Here is a 22994-nt window from a genome sequence, read left to right as displayed (position 1 = left end):
TCTAAACATAAGTTTCTTTAGTTTTGCTTTCTGCATCTATCTCGGTATCTCCTCGTCTTCGACTCTTCGGCCGTCTGGCTCTCGAATGATTGAATCCTTTGATGGGCATCATCTCTTGACTTCTTTACTGGGCAAATCATCTCGCCTTTCCAGATTTTCACGGTCCACCTTTCTTATTTTAGTCATTTCCACGATCTCCACATCTTGCAATAGTTGCAGACTTGCAGGTTAGCATTTCCCATATTTTATTCAAAAATCTAATTGATATTTGATGCTAATTGCGATGATTTGCTGCTCTACAATCTGCATTGATGATTTGATATAGAATATTGAGTCTCTGTAAGGAATCGAGATGCCCAGCAGCCCAAATGAATCTCATTAGTTTTTTCAGATTTTTTTTTTTTATGCAAGATTCTGTAATCTAGGACTGGGAGTAAATTCTAATAATATAGACATTATATTGTGGTGAACCGTGAACTGATTTATGAATCAAATTCATACCAAATTAATAGAATTAGACAACATTTAGTATTTGCCCCTGATTGATTGACTGGATTTCTGGTTTTTTTTCATTTTCTTTATTTAATTTTGGGTCTTATTTTTTCTTTCAATTGTGTTAGTTTTCTCAATGGGGTGTCGGGTGTGTGGATTGAGTGGTTGCATTAAACACTATTTAATTGTGCAGTCATAAGTTTCGATTATCAGCAGTAAACATTGTTCAATTGTGTAGTCATAGTTTAGTTAAGAGAATGATTAGAGTAGCCAATTTGATTTGAATGAGTTGCATATCATGCATCAATGTGGTTGAGTAGTGTATTTATAAATTTATAATACATGAGATTACATCAGTAAGAGTCAATCTATTAGACAATATAGGGTGACTAATGCTGCATACTGATGTTGCATATGGATATTAGACGATATAGGGTGACTGATGTTGCATATGGATATTAGACGATATGGGGTGACTAATGATGCCAGATTTTATGCGTCTGGGTGTGAGAGAAATTGGAGCACTTTTGAGGGAATACACACAAAGAAAAGGAATAGACTATATACTACAAGGTGGAATAATTTGGTATATGTCCAATTCAATGCGAGGATCATGAATAAGAAGAAAAGAGAGAAAGAGAAGAAAGTGAATATACTACTCGCTAGTGAAGCTAATATGGCGTAAGGATAGATTATGGAGGGTGTTGATGAAGAAACTGAGCTTGGTTCGAGAATGGATGGGGAGCAATTAAAGGTGGATAGTTCCCTAGAGCCTAGGATGAGTTCTAGAAATGTTTAAGTAAGAGAGCTTCATGAAGAAGATTTTGTATTGGATGAGGATACATAAGAAGAAGGAGATGATGATGAAGAAATTGAGTTTGAGTCTGACACGGAAAGAGTCTTGGAAGGATGTGGAGAAAAAGAGATTGCAACCTAGCTTTAAAACTTTGCAAGTATCTTATATCCTTATCCCTTTCATTTTGTATTTTATGTGTAATGTGTTTAAACTTTAAATTGTGAACTTGTTGGATACATGTATTATCCTAGAACATTCATTTTGATTATATGCTTAATGTGCTTTTAATTTGTAATTTTGTTGGATACTCAAGAAAACAACTTTCATGTGCTTTTAATTTGTAAGTTTGTTATATGCTCAATGATAATGTGCTTTCAAATTAGAAGTTTGTTGGATGCTTATTGCATACAGATATTATCCAAGAACATTCATTTTGATTGTAAGCTTGATAGATACTTATTGCCTTGTTGGATACATATATAGTCCAAAAACACTCATATTGATTACATGGTTAATGTGTTTTCAAATTGTAAGCTTATTGGATACATGTACTTTATGTAATCTCTACTTATTTACACGATATACAATAAATTTACCTAAATCCGCCTAGGCCCCCGCCTAGGCCCCTGCCCGCCACTTGACTAGCGCCTAGCGTTTTTTAGAACCTTGCTTCCAAGTAATATCCTACCATGGTGATGTGTCTGCACTTGTATTCTCCATTCAACTAATTGATCACTAATTCTGAATCACCAAACACCTCAACTTCAGTTGCCCCTAGCTCTATCAGGATTTCCAAGCCAATTATCAGTGCCTCGTATTCTGCCCGATTGTTGGTAGTATCTTGATAATCCAGAATAAATGAATAACAGTGTTGAACACCTTTGGGATCAATAATGACAATCTCAGCCCCAGCAGCATGTTGAGTACAAGATCTGTCAAAATACAGCCTCCAATGAGTGATCCAAAGGCTAGTTATTCTCTTTGCCTCTTGTTGAATCCACTATTCTTTGCCCGAGAGGACTTTGCTTGGTGGGATCCAGAGACTAGCCACTTCTAAAGTTCCTAGGATATTGATAAGTTTATCCTATGATTATTGGTGCTCGGCCAAGAAGTCTGCAATTGCTTGTCCCTTTATTGCTCTTTGAGGCACATATTGAAAACTGAATTCTGAGAGTGCTAGAATCCACTTTCCAATCCTTCTAGTTAGCATTGGTTTTGACAATATATTCTTGATCACATTGGTCTTGGAAATAATGTGGATGTGGCAGGGCAACATGTAATGCCTTAATTTGCAAGCTGTAAAGTACGAGGTTAAACATAGCTTCTCCACTGGGTTTATCTTGTTTCTACCTTAGTAAGGATTCTACTGAGGTAGTATATTGCTTGCTCTTTCCCACCTTCATTGTTTTGGGCCAATAAGCTTCATATTGACTTTTCCAAGGTAGAAATATAAACCTTTAAAGGTTTCCCTTTTTGAGGTGGCATGAGCACTGATGGAGAGGCCAAGTAAGCCTTTATACAGTCAAGGCCTCTTAGTGTAATGGGCCCCACTCAAATTCTTCTTGGTCTTTTAACCTTAACGGATGAGTCAACGGCTGAATCTTGCCTGCCAAGTTAGCAATAAATCTCCTCAAGAAGTTGATTTTCCCTAGTAGCCTTTGCAATTGTAATTTATTGGTGGGAGGAGGTGATTTTATTACTGCCCGAACTTTGTTCTTACTTACCTCCATTCCTCTTTGATGAACAAGGAATCCCAAAAAATTGCCCAATCTTACCCCAAAATCATATTTCTTAGGGTTTATTTTCAACTTATGGGTCATCATTCTAGCTAAGTGTTGTTCTTCATTCTTGGATTTGACCCAATGTCTTCAATGTATACCTCTATGCTATTGCCGATTAAGTCATGAAAAATGGCATTCATCGCCCTTTGATAGGTTTCATCAGCATTTTTGAGCCCGAATAGCATGACCACATATTCATATGCTCCTACATGTCCTGGGCATCTAAAAGTTGTTGTGTATATCTTCTATATCTATCATCATAGTGGCCTAAGGTTTTTCCAACAACAATTTACCCTTGACTATTAGGTCTTGTATCCAATCCCTGAATTGAACACAGTTGGTTATGGAATAGTTAAAAATGTAATGCAGTTTGCAATACTTATTTCCTCTTAATTCCTCGGGCTTAGGCATCTTTTTGGTGTTGTCAAGCACAATCACTCTTGCCCGTACCAACTCTTCATAGATTTCCATTACTTTGGTTAAATCAAAAGAATAACTCTGGTATTTGGGGGGCTTCATAGGCATGAATCCGCCATCATTCATCACTACTTTCTGATCTTTGAATGGCTGGACCAAACCCTTCACTATTAAAGGCTTGAAAAAAGCGGTCATCTCTGCTGGACACATTTCAATCCTTTATCCTCCATTGTTGTCACTTTCTCCAATCTCTGATTCTTCAAACTTCAACTGATGAATCACAACTTTGCTTTTGTAGAAAGGAGGTACCTTGGATGAGTGCTTAACCTGTTGTTCCTTAATCAACAGCTTCTCATACTTTGTGGCCGTAATCACCAATTCTTGCAATTCATTGAACTGCACATCATAAAACATTTTCCTCAATGATATAAGTTGGGCATGGTTGATAGGGAATTGGCATCTCATCCTCATCCTTCTAAACCTCATCATGAAGTCTTTTGTGGACTCATGCTCATATTGCTTTACTTCCACCAGATCATTAATTGTTATCTCAGGTTCCACCTATATAACTGTTCGTGGAAAGCCATCTCCATTTGCCCCCAGTTGGCAATGAAATTAGGGGGCAATTGAGAATACCACTGAGATGCTAAGCCAACCAACTAGTTCCCAAACAACCTTAACTTATAGTTAGGATTGTCTTCAAATGCCACACAATGGTTGCAGAACTTAAAAATGTTATCTCTAGAGGACACATTGCAATCTTTTCCACTGAAAGTAGGGAGCGCGTGCATCTTGAAGTTAAGGGAAAAAGGGTGCTGCTCATCAATATACTCTGGGTAGGGCTTCTGATACGTGATCCTGCACAACAGATGAGCTTGGGGTTGAGTATTCTGGACCACCATCTTTCTCAACTCAGCTAACTTATCTCTGAGTTGCTGGTTGGCTGCATTGTTGCATGGGGTATAAGGAGGTCCTCACTTCGCGCTTCTTTTATTGCCCGAGAAAGTTTCTTTTTTTGGCTCCGACTGTCTCCACTTGACTTCCCTTCCCTTATTACCCAATGATGATGGCCTATAAGGAGGTAGTTTGCCCGCAGTTGTGGATCCACATTTCCCACATGTCTTTCCAGTTGGTTGATTCAACCCATACTTCTTTCTATCTTGCCCGATCTGCCCCCTACTATCTAGTGGGAAAAATAGAGGGTTGGGCAAATCTGTCTCTAAGATCTCTTCTGTTTCTGGCTGGCTGGTTCTAGGCTCTTCCTTCTTCCTTCCCCTATCTTTTTTTTCCTCAAGCAAAGGAAATAGGGGAATCATTGTCTCTCTCAGGGCTTCTCTCCCTGATTATTTCTCTAGCGTGGTCATATCTTGGGGAAGAATACTCTAAGTTTAGCCTACCTTGCAGACTTCCTGTTAGGGAACAAAGTCTGCTTACTTATCCTCTAGTTTCCAGGGAAATCTTCTTCATACTTTTCAATACTTGTACTATGGTGGCTTGCAAGTCTTCATTGGTCACCTTTCCTCCTGACTTCTCAAATGAAGTTGGGCTTTCTAAAACAACAGAATTCTGTAAGGATGGGAAATCTTTGAGGTGATCTGTCATTTTTAATCCTTTTGGGCAATGTGGTTGCCCATACTCTACGTTCCACCTGAAAGTTCGTTCGTTCCTCTTCTAGGCATACAAAAGTCTTTATGAGGTCCCACCGGACATGCCAAAACTATGTTTGAGGCAAATGTGGATCTGGCCCTTCGCACAGCTCCCCTGGGGTGGATGACACTTGGTGTGTTTGTGTTGGTATCTGCTGACTTCTTGTTGCTTAGTATACTACAAGAAGAATATAAAGTTAGTTTTGAAAGGTGCATTTGTGGGGTCTTAGGTATAGGCCTTGAGGCTCGCAATCAAAACTAACAAAATGCTAGGCGTGCCACTGTTATCTCAATATAACAGATGTAGTACAGATTTGGTTTAAGTTGATTACTTGCGCCCTAAGTTACTCAAACTTCTTGTCATCAAAGGATTGTCATAGATGGGTTAAGTCTGTATTTAGTTCTTTTTCTTGCCTTGTAAACAAAGACTTTTAGTTCAAGATCTTGTATGTTCAAATGAAGAGAGTCCAGAGCTCTTTAAACCATTTCCTTGATTCCAAATTATTCTTAATGAAAACAGGTTTATTAAGTTAACTAAATCTGGATGCAAATGTGACTCTTAGGTAGAAAATAATTGGAAATAACTTGAACACATACTGAAAAGTTCATTAGGATGACATATCTACTAATTTAAAGGACAAACCAAAAGATTCGGGCAAGATTTCACCTTGTCTGGCAAGGTTGAACTTCTTACAGCCATTTCTCTTTAAGTTTACAAAGGTTATACACTAAAAAGGGTGGATGGTAAGCAGGTCTTACACGAGGGAATCAATACTACAACACTAGGGATGGTAACAGAGCTTTTATACTAGACAAAAGATGGCTTTTCTATTGAAACTATTGCTAAAATGACTGAATCTGGGTTGATTTCAGCTTTCTAAATGCAAATCTGGCTTGAGAGCAGAGTTTGTATGCTTGTTTGTTTGATTGGTTGAGTGTCCTTGTCTTAGATGCTTGCTTCCTCTTTTATAGGCAATCTGGCCCGACTACTTTTAGCTCTGCTCTTACCCGAAAGCTTTTGGAGGGTAGTGAGTCAACATTTTACTTGTAGTGCCACTAGAAAGTACTTTTTGGTTAGTAGTGAGCTGGTCTCTATCACTTGTCACTTTAATCATAGGCACGTGGCCTATGCCTTGGCCGAGAAGGCTTCAATTTGCTCTAGGTTTCGTAGCTGGGCTTCAGGCAAATTCATCTTGTTTGGGCGTCTTCGGGTCTCCCATCAATTAAGCCCAATATTCAAATATTAATCCAAACAAGTTTATTTCCTCAAAATTTGACGTTCAAAACATTCCCACCACTCTCTCCCACACCCAATTGGATACAAGAAAAATAAAAACACAAAAGCCCGCACAAAGACCTCAAAATCTTGAATTGTCCCCACATTTTAAGCTTTGGCTACCTCTGCGTTATACAGATGCTACTTTGTGTACTGAACTATCCCTCTCTCCCTCTCTCCTTCTATATACCATTGTTTATGTACGGCATGGCTACTCCTGAGCTGTCCTTAATTGTCCCTTTCATGGATACCAAAGAAATTATTGTGGCACATAACACTTCAATAATCCTCAGTAAGTTGGAAAACCTAACTTGATTTCACTGTACAAATGTTTCTTTAAAAAGATAAGCGGCTTTGATTGTAATAAAGAAAATAAGCAATTTTGATTATGACGTTATATAATGAAATAAAATAATGTCATATTAACAAGGAAAAGAGCCTTCATCCATGTGGAGAATAAAAGAAGTTATCCACACACACAAAAAAAAAAATAATATATATATATATATATATATATATATATATATATATATTAATGTGTTGCGTGTTAAAAAGGGACTTGACCAAAGCTAGGCTTTATACAAACCCACAAATTAGGTCCATGTACAACATCGACAGGTCCCCTGGACCGTGGTGATCCATCTCATCCTGCCATGCATATATACTGATATGCATAATATTATGCCTTGAGAATGGGAAGACTGTAAATCCCACCATTAATTATGTGTGGTCTTCCACGCAGCATTGTCACCCCTCTTGTCCTCGTGTTCAACTCCATTGCTCTCCACTTGCGTCCAATAATATTTTGGACCTCTTGTCACCCATGCATTAGGCCACAGTGTTCGGTACGTACCTTGTGTTGGATATCCATGTCATCGTACTAATCCGATTCCCTCTTTCTTCAATCCTCTCCTATTCCGGGGTTTGAAGCTGCCATGTTTGATTTGATTTTTCAACTCTCACCTTTGTTGGTTTCAAATAAACGACAGTAGTTGTTGGGTTAATTAAGATGGATAAAGTTGCACCTAGTTTGTTAGGGGAAATATTATTCAGACAATTTCAAAAGCTAGTTTCTATTTTAAATTTTGCAATTAACTGTATTATTTGTAAACATATAACTCGTATTATTTCTATATAATTAGGGTTAGTGTGCAAATTCAAAGCATCAAGTGAAGTACAAGATTATTGATAATATAGATGGGAAAAGTCCTTTTTTGTTTGATAATGGAGACGGGAAATGTCGACTGAACAAGCAAGCAGATAACAAGGGAGTAAGGACCAACCATTAATATGGCAATATTGCAAGCAATGGCACGTAGATATGCATGGTAGCTTTAAACCAAGGCCACCAGAGTCCTTGGTGCTGATGGCTCGACTTAATACTTGGTGTCTGAAAATCATAAAACATTTGTTTCTGTAGACATCTTTATCACCAATATTCTAAATGACATAGTGATGGCTGAGTTGGTATTGGATTTTATAACCACAGACAGAAAGTGCAAGTGAGGGCAAAGCACTTGCAACTTGTCAAAGATTTTAAAAAGGAGGTTCAGCCATCCGATACTAATGAGTCAATCAAGCACCGCTACTATTTAAGTTAAGTGACATTGTGTATGATAATTAATGAAGTTCATTTTTTAGGCGAATTAATCAAGTTCATTATAATAATGTACGTGTAATGCTCTCTTAATCATGATCAAAAAATGCATGATTACTCATTCTTAGATTTGACATTAAGTTTGAAATTAAATCATAAAAAATATGTCTATTTGTTCTTCACTATAATATCAAATTAAACGGTAAATGGCCATTGATAAAATGATAACAAAGAGAACATAAAGTTATCAATGAATAAATGATGACCAGATGCCCCTTAGTACTACAGTTTAATAGTATTCCTCTTCACTTGTAAGTGAGAGATTTTAATAGTATTCTTCTTCACTTGTAAGTGAGAGATCTTATGTTCGATTCTCGTCAAAGGCAAATTTGAATCACATTATTGCTAGCCCATTGTGAGGCTAAACCCACCCCCTCTTTTTAATGTAGACAATATCGTTTGTTAAAAAACGATGATAACCAGAGAAATTTCTATGCATATATACCTTAAATTAATTAAATTAACTTGTGAAACAAATGCATTTTTTTTTTTGTCCCGAGTAAAAGCATGCATGGACACACATACATGAGGAATGTTAGGAGACTCTTAAAAGTGGTACTCTCCATGGATTCTCTGACTTCTCATAATTTAACGTCAATTCTCATGCTAATTATAAAACAGCATTTTAACGGAGAAATTGACAGACAACTAACGGAAGGTATGAAATTGTAACAAATTCGTAGATGAGGTATGACATTGAAATTTTTTAAAGACGATGTATGAAATTGTTAATAACCCAATAATTAAGGTAGTTTTGTGTCAAAAACATGAAGTGACAGATAATCTATGAAGAATCTCACTTTGAGGGGTCCCCTTAGTACTCCTCTACATACACGCATATATTACTTGATTATAGATTTGAATTAATAAACCACTCTTTGTCAATAAATAAAATAAAATAAAATAAAATTATGGTCATTATAGTAAATTCACACAAAAAATTTTGCTATATTTTTTGTGCCTCAACTACATGTCCTCAAAGCCTGATCTCTAATTTTTTTTTTTTTTTTTTAAAAGAAAAAAATATGTTCTCTCTCCCTCTCTCTTTCACATTTCTCTCCAACTTCTCTCTCTTCCATTTTTACTTTTATTTTTATTTTTTTTGAAGTTTTATATTTACGCTTCATCTAGTTTGTCTACTAATTGAAAATATTACATATAATGCTTTAATTAATTAATGGCTTGCAAACTATAATCAACTAGTCATCATGAAAGTTGATGAGCAAGTGGCACATGATATCTATCTGAGAATCTGCATGGTTAACAAAAGGACGAATATTCAGAGCAGAAGATCCAAGACGGTATCAAACCAGGATTCCACGATCGAAATTTCCATAAGCATTTTGGATTCTGGATATCTTTGACAAAGCTCCTTGTTGGGTTTTTCATAAGATTTCTCTGTCTGTTTGCTCAGTTGGGTTTTTCATAAGATTTCTCTGTCTGTTTGCTCAATTATTTTCCGACCTCTTTCAAATGAGAAAAGAAAGGAAAAGATTTTCTGAACGTCGATCCATTTTTTAACATATGTGTCTGTCTTGAATTCGATTGTAAACCCTGGCCCACTCATTCGATTATGTTAACTAGCTAGCTAGGTAGCTAGGAAGTAGGAACCCTAGCTATAGACTATAGTACGTCGATCGTATATCTTCGTGGGAAATCCTAGCCGTACGTCTTTGTATGTACCGACTAGCTGGGTACATCAGTTGCTATAAAGAGTTAGTTCAGGTGTTTTTCACGTTAGTTTCATGCAACATGTTGCATGCATGTATGCATGTTCATGGGGAGAATGATAAATTATATATCTTCATGTATAGAATGACATTCAAGTTTTGTATTCACTGTAGCTCTGGACACATGCGTTTACATTGGTCGATCATGGAAAGATACTCTCTTTCTCCTTATTTCGCAATCGTGAGATTTTTCTATGTATTCAAAATCATTATCGTGTTGTATTATTGTTTTACATAAATTATAGTTAATTTGTACGTGAAATATATTAAATATATCATGCTTATATTGTAGCATGTGAAATAGTAAACTTACAGGTGACAGATGTTTCGAGTACACAAAAGTTTAACCTCTCTTTGCTTTCTTCTCTCTAGACGCGCGTTCTCTCTCTCTCTCTCTCTCTCTCTTTCTCTCTCTCTGCATGTGGAGAAATTTTTCATTGTAACGGATACATGAATGATACACCATGTGTTTTTATAAAAGTGGAAAATTTTACTTTTTAAGTTATTAACTTTTTAACATACATATTCTATTATTTATATAGTAATATGTGATGTACTACTTTGTGTACCGATCATACTGAAAAATCTCTTGTGTATGTGCATGATTTCTCTTCCTCAAATGCACCAATACTGTGCGGACAAAGATCTTAGGAGCTAGCCCGCTGCAGAGATGCATGAAGGAAAATAGTCAAAAGCATGCAAGTAAAGCGATACATTGAGATCTTGAGAGATATAAAACTGCTCTTTCTGGTCAGTCAGATAGATCACAGAGAGAGACTTGACAAATGGAGGTTCTTCTTTGGGAGTGATGGAAACCAAAGAACTAGATTTTTATTTTTTTTATTTTTTTTGAAAAAGAACTAGATATTTTTGTAAAAGGATCCGTCAAAGAACTAGATATTTTTGAAAAAATGATCATTGCCGGATCCTTTTCCAAAAGATCCTAGGGATCTCGTGATTGTTATCATTCATCATACATCATACAGTTAGAAATTATTTTAAAATTAAATATAAATAGTACTTCACGAAAACTGACCGCACGTTGTACGATGAACGATCACGATCACAAAATCTCTAAGAAAAGAATCCAGCAATGATCATTTTCCGATATTTTTCACCTCTATCTGCCAACTTGATACACGTCGATCTTCCACAATCCCATCCTTTAATTCAAATCAGATTCTTTGATTTTTGTTTTAAGAATGTGGGATATTATTTATACATACAGAAATAACACTCTCTAATACCTATAAGATTCAAAAATGAAGAGCAACTTTCACGCATGGCAATGTTCGTTTCACAAAATATCAAGAGTAATTGATTATGTTGATTATTTTCGTTAGGTTTTCACGCTTCGTTCAACCACTTTGACTATTCACATTAGTCGTGCTGACAACTTCACTATGAAATCAATTCCAAGTAGGGTGATTACTTCATAAAAGACATGGTACATCAATCGTGCACACATAAGCTTATGAAAAACTATAAGAAAAGACAGACATACATAAGACATCACTTATGCAAACATAACATGGGTAATACTTCCACCTGCATCATTTACAAACAAATACACGAACATGAGCTTCAAACCATAAGAAAAATCCTCCAATGAGACCTAAACAAAAGAAGCCTAGGTAAAAAATGACACGCTGATGCTGCCGTGAAACCAGAGGAGACCATCCCCAACGTACATTGCTTTACATAAAATTAAGCCTTTTACTAGTGTAATATTACGCATGAAATTATAGTTGTCGTAGCAATTTGTCCCAATTTGTAAGTTTTGAATGATGAAATTGTTGAAAATTTTGGCCAACAAGTTCAATCAAGGTAAACCTAAAGAGGAACATCAAAGGTTTGAAGTGAAGGCAGAGACACCACCCCAAAGACAAAATCATAGTGCTCTTGCTCCATTGTTCTCTCTCACTCAATTGCCTAGGAAATAGGATAATTTAGGATTCGCATATGCCCACTACTGGAAAAGGAACTACAAGATTCGCATATGCCCGTCCATCCAGTCGGAGGACGCCCTACTTGAGCAAACAAAATTTTTGGCCGAAACTACACCATTACTACTTAGAGATTTGAGATAATTTGGGACACATCACGCGCAATACCTAATGTCCATACTTTGTGTACCAAGGCAAATGGGGGTTTAGGTATGTGTGGGTTGGTCTAGTTGGTTAGGTTTGCTTTTTTGCAGTCGAGTTTGAACATTACTTCACGCACAAAGAACAGCAATAATCAAATTTTATCCCGCTAAGTGAGGTCAACTATATAAATTCTCAAACCACAGCGCTTGTTTTGCCCCAAGCTTTAAAAATCAAGGTAAAAAATAAATTGTTAATACTTTGTTAATTATATTGATCTTGACCATTTGTTTCATGGAAATTTAGGTACTAACTTGATTTTGACGAGAGATTTTCAATGTGTTTGGAACATGAGACGGTCCATCATATGTCATTATACAAACGGCGGGAATTTGTTTTTTTGTTTTCAAGTGTCCATCCATTTGTATAATAATATGTGAAATAACTGCCTATGTTTCGGGCACACTAAAAAATATTTCGATTTTGCATGTTGAAGTAAAAATATCGTTTACAAATCATACATCCCTAAAAAACTGAGATTCATATCTTTAAACACCAACTTAGAAGGGTTGTTCTAAATATAAAGAGTTGGGACTTTTATTTTATTTTATTATAATGTATTCTTATTTACGAGGAAGGGGAGTCGACCTTGATAAGTATTAAGCTCAAGAAGCCCAGTCTTGAGTTCCTTTTGGGTTTCCGGGACAATCCATTCTTTTGGGTTACTTTGGACTTTAGAGAAGCCCAATCTTGAACAGCATAACCATCTCTCCTAACTGGGAATGTAAAACCAGACTTGCATTCCAATTGATGCCCAAGGAAGAAAATCATTCGTCCCTGCGGAAGCAGACTCGTAGTTGTAATTACGTGTAATTCTCCGCATCGGAGTGAAAAATGGCAGTAAAAAATACTTGAGATCAAAATTGACTGTTAATAAACTCGAAGTTGCATGACTGCTTAAATTACAAGCATTTCTGGTATGAACTATAAGGTTATAGATTTCTATATGTTAACGGAAGTCAGCCCTCTCGAGGATAAAAGTAATAATTGCTAATATTTCTGTACATGGTGCTGTTTCGAGAATGTCCCCATTGAACTAGTCCCGGATTTTCTGAGAAAGGTATGATGGAAAACTAACCAGCAATGATATTGTCGTAGATTGCAACAGGAATCGACTGATGGACAAATCCTGGAGCCTAACCAGAAGCGTTTCTCCTTGCTGCATAGACACGATAAGCTGCCAGTCCGACAACAGCAGCAGCCGCCCCAACTGTAATTTGATACAGCACATCTATAGTAAAGAATATTCACATAAGATGTTGCATACACAAGCCAGAGAGAGTAAGCAAGAGAGAGATGCAACGTACCCGAAACACACATAAGAGATCGATTAAGAACTTGGAGATACTTCTTGCGGTTCCTCATAGCCTCAGTTTCAGGAATGCTCAAGTGAGGGTGCTCAGCTGCATTTACGATTTTATAAAACACATCATTCATGGTGCTCAACTTCATGCTCACACGAACAGGTGCCCCAATGCCCAATTCGTGACTTATCTGAAACAACAGAGTCGAAAATCATATATCAGCTTCATTCTTCCTCTATTAAATAATAGGCAACAAAAACCCTAGTTCATGGTGCAGTTGATAATGCATTTCCCGCACATATGAAAATATGTGAAGTCAAAACAATTAAGACTTGTGTACCACGAGTGAATCTCGCACTGCCATTGGATATGCACCGAGATCATCCTTTGCAGCAATAAGGAGGCAGGGTACTCCGTAGCCACTTTCTTCTCCTTGCTTAGCAACATCCACAAGGAGTTCTCTTGATCTCTTCCATGAATGTTCGCTCGAACTAGAAAGTAAAAAACAGTGTCACAACATACTATCAGAGACACATAAAACCAATAGAATTGCATGCTACATATAAAGATATACAAAATGAATGAATTATTTGTATGAATCTTATCATGGAAAGGTGTAAATTTTGATGTGGATCTTTTAAGTTCGATCAACTTTTCAGCGATCTTCCCCCATATGTTTGTGGTATACATATGAACCAACATTTGTCCACAAAAAAAGTAATTTGCAAACTCTGAACCAACCGAAACAAACAAAACCACCAAACCTTACATGAATTGGTTAATTCGGTTCAAACAAAAACCTCAATCAGTTTTGACTTTGGCTCAAGCCCAGTGTGAAGCAAACCAAACCAAGTTAGTACCCCTATATAAAGAATCCCTTGAATGTTAAATTATATACATTTATGAGCATACCATGCGAAATTATTTTAAATCCTATTACCATGCCAGTAATATAGATTGGTTAACAACTATAAGAAGTAACGATCTCACGAAAGGAAAGCATAACATACATTACCATTACACTACATCTTGTGCAAAAGTGAAATAATAAATTCGATCGTTTTATTGAACAAAAGAAAACTGAATTACCTGTCATGGACAAATACAGCAACATCACAGGCTGTCAAAAAGGTCTTATCAGACAAATATGTTTTCACTTTGTCTTCTGGTATCTCTCTCAGTACAAGAGTCTTACACCCCTATAGCACAAGTCAAGAAATCAAATCATGGATAAATTTAGATCCATGATACTTAACTTCGTATAGTTGTCTGTTCATTTATTTTATTTGCCACACTTCCATTTAAACCAGGACTTCATTAAACTTGCTGTATTATCACAAAAACTATCTCAATGCAAAAAGTTTTATATATAATAGTACTCACCCCAATCTGGTTAACGACATTCACTGCATAACGCTCACCAGTAGGTATAGTCTCACTCTTTGAGAAAGGCCTGAGGTCAAAATTGGCAACAACAAATTAACAAAGCCAAATGAAAGAATAATCTAGTCACCACAAATATTTTCTAAAATAGAAGATAGAGCAGAGTCAAACAGGAAAGTGATAGCAGACACGGTGAGCTTTGTCTCAGTTTGAAAAGAAAAAAGAAGAGAAAATTGGGTAGTTTCAGGAGCAAAATAGTTCATTTGTGTAGAAGTATAACAGCATCTGAGAGCTAGGAAGTTATCACCCAATAAATTTTGTTATACCAAAGACTAAGAAAATGGGATTAGGTATGGAGGTACCCTTTCTCTTCGCATTTATAATATACGGAACTAATTAACTATGTTGAGTACAGTGAAGGGGGAAAGCCATACCTTCCTATGAATGAATTTAAAAGAGCGGATTTTCCTGCATTTTTAGGACCAAAAATGAAGCAGTTGAAAACATTTCTTTCCGTTTTTTGCTTTTTACGATCTACTGATCTTCTCCTAGTAACATGGATCGCTGAAGCAGGACTGCCATTGTATCCAACATATATCAAATTCGCCAAACTTTGCTTTGGATTTAACAGTGTCATGAGGGCCCACTGGAATCACAAAAAACAAAGATATAGTTACAATTTACAATTGGCTTAAGGAGATTCTTTAAACAAAGAAAAAAGGGAAACATGTATATCATCCAAAATAAAAAATAAAAAAAAATAAAAAAAAATTCATGAAGAGCATATGTAAGCTAATTTAAACAGGGTAGCAATGAAAAAGAAGATACCTCAGACAAAAATGCATTAAGAGGTAAATTCCCTGATGCCGTTCTCTCTGCAGCATCCTCATAAGGAGCTTCACTCCAAGGACTGAAATTTCAGTTAAAACATATTAAAAATCTATTTTTTGGAGAATAAATAGAAACCATGATAGGAACATACATTATTTTATCCACAAATAACAAAAGGGTAAAAGGAAAAAAGGTAGAAAAACATGGAGATAAATCAGGACTTCATGCAAGCTACAGTTACTTCAGGACTTCATGAATCCTAACAGCTGACCCCCCTTAGTGGGATAAGGCTTTGTTGTTGCTGGATGAAATTAACAACGCGTAGCTTGCAACACTATCACAATCAAAAGTATTGTATAAGAGAAAGACAGAAGCTTTAACATTTGGAGTGTGACATCCTGGCCATCTCTTACCATTCGCAAACTTAAACTCTTCACGAGAGAAATTAACCATGACTCCATATATTCAGGATCTTATTCTTATCCCAACACTCAAACATTTGGTTGTCATGTGAGGAACAGAAAATTTACCGCCCATTAAACAGAAAGCATAAACTCAAGCACACATCTATCAATTAACTTCCAATTATTACAGGAAACAGAGATGTACCCTTCTCAGCTGGCACAAGCAGCATAATATGCTGGCACCAAATAGAGTGGTTTCATTGAAAAAAATAAAATAAGGGAACAACTAGGTATGCAATCCAACAGAATGCAATATATGTATATTGCAGTAAACTAAGGAACATATCCAATTAGCTGAACTCACTATTCTGGAGCAGTAGAAAACAGGTTATCAAGCTCACGTGGTTGAAGGGCTCCATCCTAATTGACAAGGTACATTTGGAAATAAAATTACAGCATACTCATTAGCACAGTTACCATAGACAAAGCGTAAATCACATTGCAAAGGCATACAAGTATGGTGAGAATGGATATTAGGCATACATTATCATGATCATTTATACGAAAGATCCCCTTCAGGTGCTCAACAGCCTCATTCGTCAGCTCCATGCTCTGAAATATGACATTAAGAGTAAGTATTTCACATCCACCATTAAAACAAAGTATTAAGAAACGGTAGAAAATAAACACACTGGCAGAGACCGATACAACTGTCTATGACAAAACTTGCCCCAATACCTTTTAATTAACAAAACAGTGTAGCCAACACTAAAACCTTAAAATGATACGACTGAGCTATACCTGATCTGGAGAACGCTTGGATGGAAGTACAAGAATGTCTTCCCTGAGTTTTAGATCATCATCATATCCAAATTTTCTGAGGACAGACCAAGTTGTTTCAATATGTTCTCTCTCAATGAAAAGAGTGTGAAGATAATAGAACCCCTCGGGGGTAAGACCAATATCATTGACACCTTCTGGTTTCCTCTCATGTACAACCCTTTTAACTCGCACAATTTCCTCGGGCTGTAGTGGAGCATTAAAACACTTAACCTGTTTGTGGCAGTTATATAACATCAAACTTCCAAATAAGTGGCTGAAAAATGACCACAAAGCACACGACATAAAGGAAATTAAAAAAAAAAAAAAAAACCTGGAAATCATTCAGCTCCTCATCATTAAGGGCACCGTCCATGTCACGATCACAAAGAGTAAAAATCCGTTTCAAAGCTCTAATACATCGGGGTTGCAGACCTTGCGTTTCTTGATCAAACAACGGAGTTGTTGGATGAAGGACTGCCTTTGAAGCATAATAAAACACTTCGGGAACCTATACACATGTAAATTAAAATTGTTCAAACTTCAAGCTCCCTCGCCTTTATACAACGGTACAGAACGTAAAGCGTTTTGACATTTAAACAAACCTGAACTTGAGCGGATGCGGAACACTCAATGCAAGTCTGAATTTCTCTAAATTGATGCATGATTGGTGACATCACCTGCTCCATGCTCATCTGCTCCTGCGGATTTCGCAAATCTAACTTGCATCCAACCAGAATTACCGGCACCTTCACCTAATATTTTGTTCCACATTCCCATATTATTGATCGATTAATCAAAAATTAACAACTAAAACAATTTCATAGCACTAAACCACTTGAATAGTTGGATTACAAACCTCCAAGTGGCGAAGCTCGAGCAGCCAGTAAGTAGTGAGACGAGTGAGCGTCATCGGCTGATCGCAGGCGTACGTTAGCACCACCACATCCGCTCGCTTCAGTTCTTCGTTCCTCTTACTGCAATTCTCCAAGCTAAACACAAATACCAAGCAAATTCACATAAAAAATTTTGCTTTCTGTTTTTTTCACGGAAAAAATAAATCGCAGTTTCAGTTTTTCCCTAATTCACAGTGTGTATATGCATATATATATATATATATATATATATATGTATAGCTGACCTGGAAGAGGTGTCGATGATGGTGAGTGGAACGAAATCTGGAAACATATCGGCGGCGAGGCGCGTTGGGGGAAGCACGGGAGGGACGTTGGGGTCGAACGCGTCGGTGGCCACGGCGGTAATCAAGGTCGACTTGCCGGTGCCGCGGTCGCCAGCGACGACGACTCGGACGCCGGTGCGGTGACAGGTGTACATAAGTGCTGACATGGCCAACGGGATGAGACTCTTTTTTTTTTTTTTAATTTTTTTTTTTTTTTTTTTTATGGTTGAAAGAATGAGAGAGTCGCGCGGTTTTTATATGTTGACAGTTGAACGAAGACGCGAGAACGACGACAGTTTGTAAGCTGTCGTTTTGATTGCTGGAGCTTTCAATTTTGCTTGGGGAGCGGAGAACGATATGATTTGTAGATCTTAACCTAACTACTGGTGGTTTACTAGAAGCGGAATTCGGACGGGTTTTTATCAATTAGATGGGTTGAATGAACTAATTTTTGTTACACTTCTTACACAGAAGTATCAACTATCCAGTTTAATTGGTGACGAATTCGAATCTTAATTATAATTAATATGAGTTTTATTTTATATCAGACTATTTCATTTTTATGATGGTTACGTTTTTTATGAAAACCTACTTGCAACCAACTGAATTCACATGTGGAAGTATAGGAACTACGAGCATAAACACATTGTGTTTCGCAACCGAAACAAGTTCGACCTAAATTTTTTGTTTCTAATTTGACTAATTTGTTGTACATCAATATTCATCAACATAACGTGACTCAATCTCATTGATCGGCATGATATCGGTACCTATTGCGTTAGACTCGAATTTACTAAATATCCATACATTTGAAAAAAAAGGCTGGGCTGGATTGAGGGGATTTTCAGATTTTAGTTTACACAAAACAGAGGCCCAATGATCTCGTACCAAAAGCCCAATACAAACCAAATAGATTGCTCGTACCAAAAGCCCGCGTCGAGAGTCGAGAGTCTTGAGACTGAGACACGTAGATTAGTAGAGGCAGCTGAGACTAGCGCGGTTCAGTAACGAAGATGTTAATTCGAACCCTGCGGAGCTCCATCGCCGCCGTCCGATACTTCTCGGCGGAAGCGCATGCGGAGACGAAGGCGGCAGCCTTCACCGCAGCGAAAAGCTCGAGCAGCGTCCGAGACACTCTGGGAAGGAGACTCCTGAGCCTGGTGTTCCCAAAACGCAGCGCCGTGATTACCATACGGAAATGGAAAGAGGAAGGGCACACGGTGCGCAAGTACGAGCTCAATCGCATCGTTCGTGAGCTTCGCAAGCTCAAGCGGTACAAGCATGCCCTCGAGGTTGGTTTATTTGACAAAAACGGTTGCGTTTTGTGCTCTGTATTTCCTAAAGTTTTGATCTTTTTGCTGTTGATTGGTTTTGCTTGGTTATGGAAAATGAGCAAAGCTTTAGAATTTATTGGTTTTGTGGGATTTCTGTGCATGTTTGAAGGTTCTTAAATATACTGAGTTTACAGGTTTTTTACTGGCAGTGGCAGGGTTGATGTAGTTGGTGAATTTTTTGTTAATTTTGTGGATGATTTTTAATTTACTAAGCTCCATTTGAAGGTGGGAAGTAATTGGATTCTGTTGAAGTTGGATGGTGAAGTGTAAATTAGGGTGCTTTTGGTGTGGTTGATGTGATGGTCTTTCGGATGCTGTTTTCGAAATTGTCCAGCTTAGTGTTTTTGTTTAGGCATTATGCATAGGCCAAGTATTGAGGAATTATACATGCTACCCGAGTAGGGTTTAGGGTTTAGGAATTATGCATAGACAAGTATTTAGGAATTTTTTACAGTCCCGGTTTGCGAACTTTCAAGGATGCCTGCCATGGGGTAAATGAATGTGTGTGTGGAGTGATGGGAAAGTTTGTCTGAGAAAACCTACGTGGTAATGTGGCTAATGGGTAGTGAAATAGAGTCTGAAAGGGCTACTGTCTTCTATTCTCGTTCATGGGACTGATATAAATTTCAGCCAACTCTTGTGAACATGATATTTAAGGTTGTAAAAAGAATGGTTGTGGAAGTACATATGTATTCTTTCGCAGTCGCAACTTGGTAAACATTTGGTGTGGTAACTGTGGGCTTTTGACTGCCTTTCTACCTACCATTTCTCGTTTTTATTTTATTTTTTTATTTTATCTAGTCTTCTGGACTTTGGCTGCTTTAATCTAATCACCAGGATACCGAATAGTTTGATCTTTGATGACTTATTGAGCTTTTCAGGAAGCTGTTTCCTTTTCATCTGGCCTGCTGTACTAATATATAACATTGTTTATGCAGGTATGTGAATGGATGACACTACAACAAGATTTGAAGCTAGTATCAGGTGATTACGCCGTTCACTTAGACTTGATTGCAAAAGTTCGGGGCATGAATAGTGCTGAAAAGTTTTTCGAGGATCTTCCTCTTCAAATGACAGACCGTGCCACCTGCACAGCTCTGCTGCATACCTATGTCCAGAATAAAGTGACTGACAAAGCGGAAGCTCTGATAGCCAAGATGTCAGAGTGTGGTTTCATGAAGCATCCCCTTGCTTATAACCACATGTTATCTCTGTACATTTCCAATGGGCAATTGGACAGGGTTCCAGAACTAATTCAAGAGTTGAAGAGTAATACGTCGCCAGATGTTGTTACTTACAATCTATGGTTAACCGTGTGTGCATCACAAAATGATGTTGAAACTGCAGAAAGAGTTTTCCTTGAACTAAAGAAGGCAAAGATAAATCCTGACTGGGTCACATGTAGCACGTTAACCAACTTGTATATAAAAAATTCACTGACTGAAAAAGCAGCAGTTACCTTGAAGGAGATGGAGAACTTGGTATCTCAGAAAAATCGAGTCGCATATTCATCCCTGCTCAGCCTGCATACAAACATTGGCGATAAGGAAGGTGTTCGGCGAATCTGGAAAAAAGTAAAATCATTGTTCCCCAAAATGAATGATGCTGAGTATACATGTATGCTGTCTTCACTTGTGAAACTCAAGCAGTTTGAAGAAGCTGAGAAACTCTATACTGAATGGGAGTCTGTTTCGGGTACTCATGATCCTAGGGTGTCAAATATACTTCTTGCAGCGTACATCAACGAAGACCAAATGAGAAGGGCTGAAACCTTTCATAGTCGGATGGTGCAAAATGGCATAAAGCCATGTTACAGTACTTGGGAGCTTCTTACATGGGGTTATTTGAAACAAAAACATGCGGAAAAAGTGCTAGAGTATTTCAAGAAAGCTGTTGGTAGTGTGAAGAGATGGGATCCTGACAAACGGTTGATTGGGGAAGTATTTAACAGGCTCAAGGAGGAAGGCGATATTCAAGGGGCTGAGGAACTATTAGTTTTTCTTCGGAATGCTGGTCATGTGAGCACTGAGATATATAATTCTCTTTTAAGAATTTATGCAGAAGCTGGTAAAATGCCACTTATAATTGCAGAAAGGATGGAGAAGGACAATGTTCAGTTGGATGACGAGACTCGTAAGCTCATAAAGATCACTAGCAAAATGTGCGTGAGTGACATTTCTAGCATATGTTCTTGAATGTAAGTGCTTGACGAAACTTCCAGAAAACTAGTAGAAATTAGTTCTTTCAGTTAAGGGTTTTGTAGCCATGATGGTAAACTCTTAAGATTTTCAAGTTATATAGATTGCATTTGTTTTCTTGATCATTCAAGCTGACTGCTTATGTTCGTTGGATTAACAAGCGGGCGATGTTTAGAATACAATCAAGAAAGAACACACCGTTGTTCTGAAATCAAATCTATGTATAGGTTCTAATTTTGTGTTTTCGCTGAAAAGTTTTCGGGCAGAAAGTTGTGCAGTTCACCTAATGGAATTCAAACAGTTTCTGGTTCAACAAGCAGTTTATTAGCAATTGGGTCAATGATGTTTTACAGAGTATATTGGATTGCCTCAGTGAAGCTCTAGGTCTTCCTTGACCCGCCAAACCCAACTGAACTGCCGGTTCTGTTGACCTAAAACTGGTTCCGAGTTATGAGCACTTTACAGTTCTAGATAACATTATCCCTATCTTTTTCGTTATTTGTTTCTTGCACTTGCACTCAACTTTTTGCACCTCTGTGGGTTGGGGTTGACCTACTTTCTTATTTGGTTGGATTCTTATAGAGTTGATGATATTTCAACCAAAAAGATTATAAGAAAGGGTGCATTTTGCTTGCCACCCTAAAATAGTGGCGAGCATCGTTAATACATTGATTGTCATTAGATGACTGCGATTTAATCTATCTACTGCGCAAATTTTGACAGTTAAACTTATTTAATTGCAATTAATACGGTAATGATGATTACCACTTAAGAGTGGTGAACAACAATATTTCTATAATGGTGCATGATATTGATATGGCTATCTAACCCGAGGGGGTTAAGCCAAGAGTTTGATTCCGTATAATATAGGTCTAGGGTTCGTTTCTCTCCAAGCCGGCAAAATGGCTATATTCAATGTTAACATAAGATGATTATGTACAACTGAATCATTTGAGCTTATTTCTTATTGTACAAGTAGAAGGTTTTCACTTTAGGAAATTGAATTATAGATACCAATTAAAACCCTTGAACTCAAAATCTTACGTTTTCTTTTCAAAATACGATATTCTAAACTATTTTAGTCAATGAAGGGGGTGATTCTAACTGAGAACAAGCGAGCAGCCTGTAAGATGCCCTGACCAACTAATCTAAAAATAAATATTTAAGTGCATGGTTTTGCCATCCTAACCTTACATCACACACACTTATTTATTTGCACCTTGATGTGTTTTCAAAGTGACATATACCAAAGCTTGGTTCCCAGTAATTATCATGGAGCAATAAGATGATCTATGCAAAACCTAACTTTTTTGCTTATGTATCAAAACGTGGGACCCTCCTTTCCTAAACCATACTTAATGTGGCAGTGTAGGTAAGGTAGATAAGAAGATTAGGGCACTTGCCCCATATGGCAGGAAGACTTTGCTTTTGACTGTTGTTTGTTTTAGTGGATGATTACAAGTTTCAAGGAAATATATAAAATGTTTATATGTTTGTCTTTGTCCACGTCCACGTCCACGTCCACGTCCACGTCTATTATGCAGGATGAATTTACCGAAATGCCCCTTCATAATTAAACCAGCAGAACAATAATTTTGA

At 37.3% G+C, this 22994-nt stretch overlaps 2 protein-coding genes across 5 annotated transcripts; one reads left to right on the top strand and one right to left on the bottom strand.

Annotated features, from left to right (window-relative positions):
- Positions 1 to 12336: 12336 nt before the first annotated feature.
- On the bottom strand, positions 12337 to 18128 carry LOC137715327 (mitochondrial Rho GTPase 2). Of its 4 annotated transcripts, none has more exons than XR_011065560.2 (15): positions 17825 to 18128; positions 17543 to 17675; positions 17289 to 17438; positions 17018 to 17194; positions 16666 to 16917; positions 16408 to 16476; positions 16229 to 16284; positions 15458 to 15539; positions 15064 to 15275; positions 14630 to 14699; positions 14336 to 14445; positions 13587 to 13737; positions 13250 to 13436; positions 13021 to 13173; positions 12337 to 12719 (listed from the first exon to the last, which is right to left on the bottom strand). XR_011065560.2 is itself a non-coding variant. In XM_068454613.2 (14 exons), exons 1-14 carry the CDS (start codon positions 18028 to 18030, stop codon positions 13079 to 13081), a joined length of 1950 nt encoding a protein of 649 aa, XP_068310714.2. In that variant the 5' UTR covers positions 18031 to 18128; the 3' UTR covers positions 12778 to 13078. The 4 variants fall into 4 exon arrangements, 2 of the variants coding, with proteins under 2 accessions (XP_068310714.2, XP_068310715.2); XR_015960439.1 differs by having other exon boundaries at positions 13021 to 13152; XM_068454613.2 differs by lacking the exon at positions 12337 to 12719 and having other exon boundaries at positions 12778 to 13173.
- A 676-nt stretch (positions 18129 to 18804) lies between these two features.
- Positions 18805 to 21520, top strand: LOC137716245 (Pentatricopeptide repeat (PPR) superfamily protein). The gene is made up of 2 exons (XM_068455670.2): positions 18805 to 19155; positions 20136 to 21520. Exons 1-2 carry the CDS (start codon positions 18877 to 18879, stop codon positions 21390 to 21392), a joined length of 1536 nt encoding a protein of 511 aa, XP_068311771.2. The 5' UTR covers positions 18805 to 18876; the 3' UTR covers positions 21393 to 21520.
- Positions 21521 to 22994: the final 1474 nt, after the last annotated feature.

The sequence above is a fragment of the Pyrus communis genome, chromosome 3, assembly GCF_041283825.1.
Source record: "Pyrus communis isolate YQ-2024b chromosome 3, ASM4128382v1, whole genome shotgun sequence".
NCBI lineage: Eukaryota > Viridiplantae > Streptophyta > Magnoliopsida > Rosales > Rosaceae > Pyrus > Pyrus communis.
The sequence above is the reverse complement of the archived record's forward strand: the minus strand, read 5'-3'. Positions and strand labels throughout refer to the sequence as shown.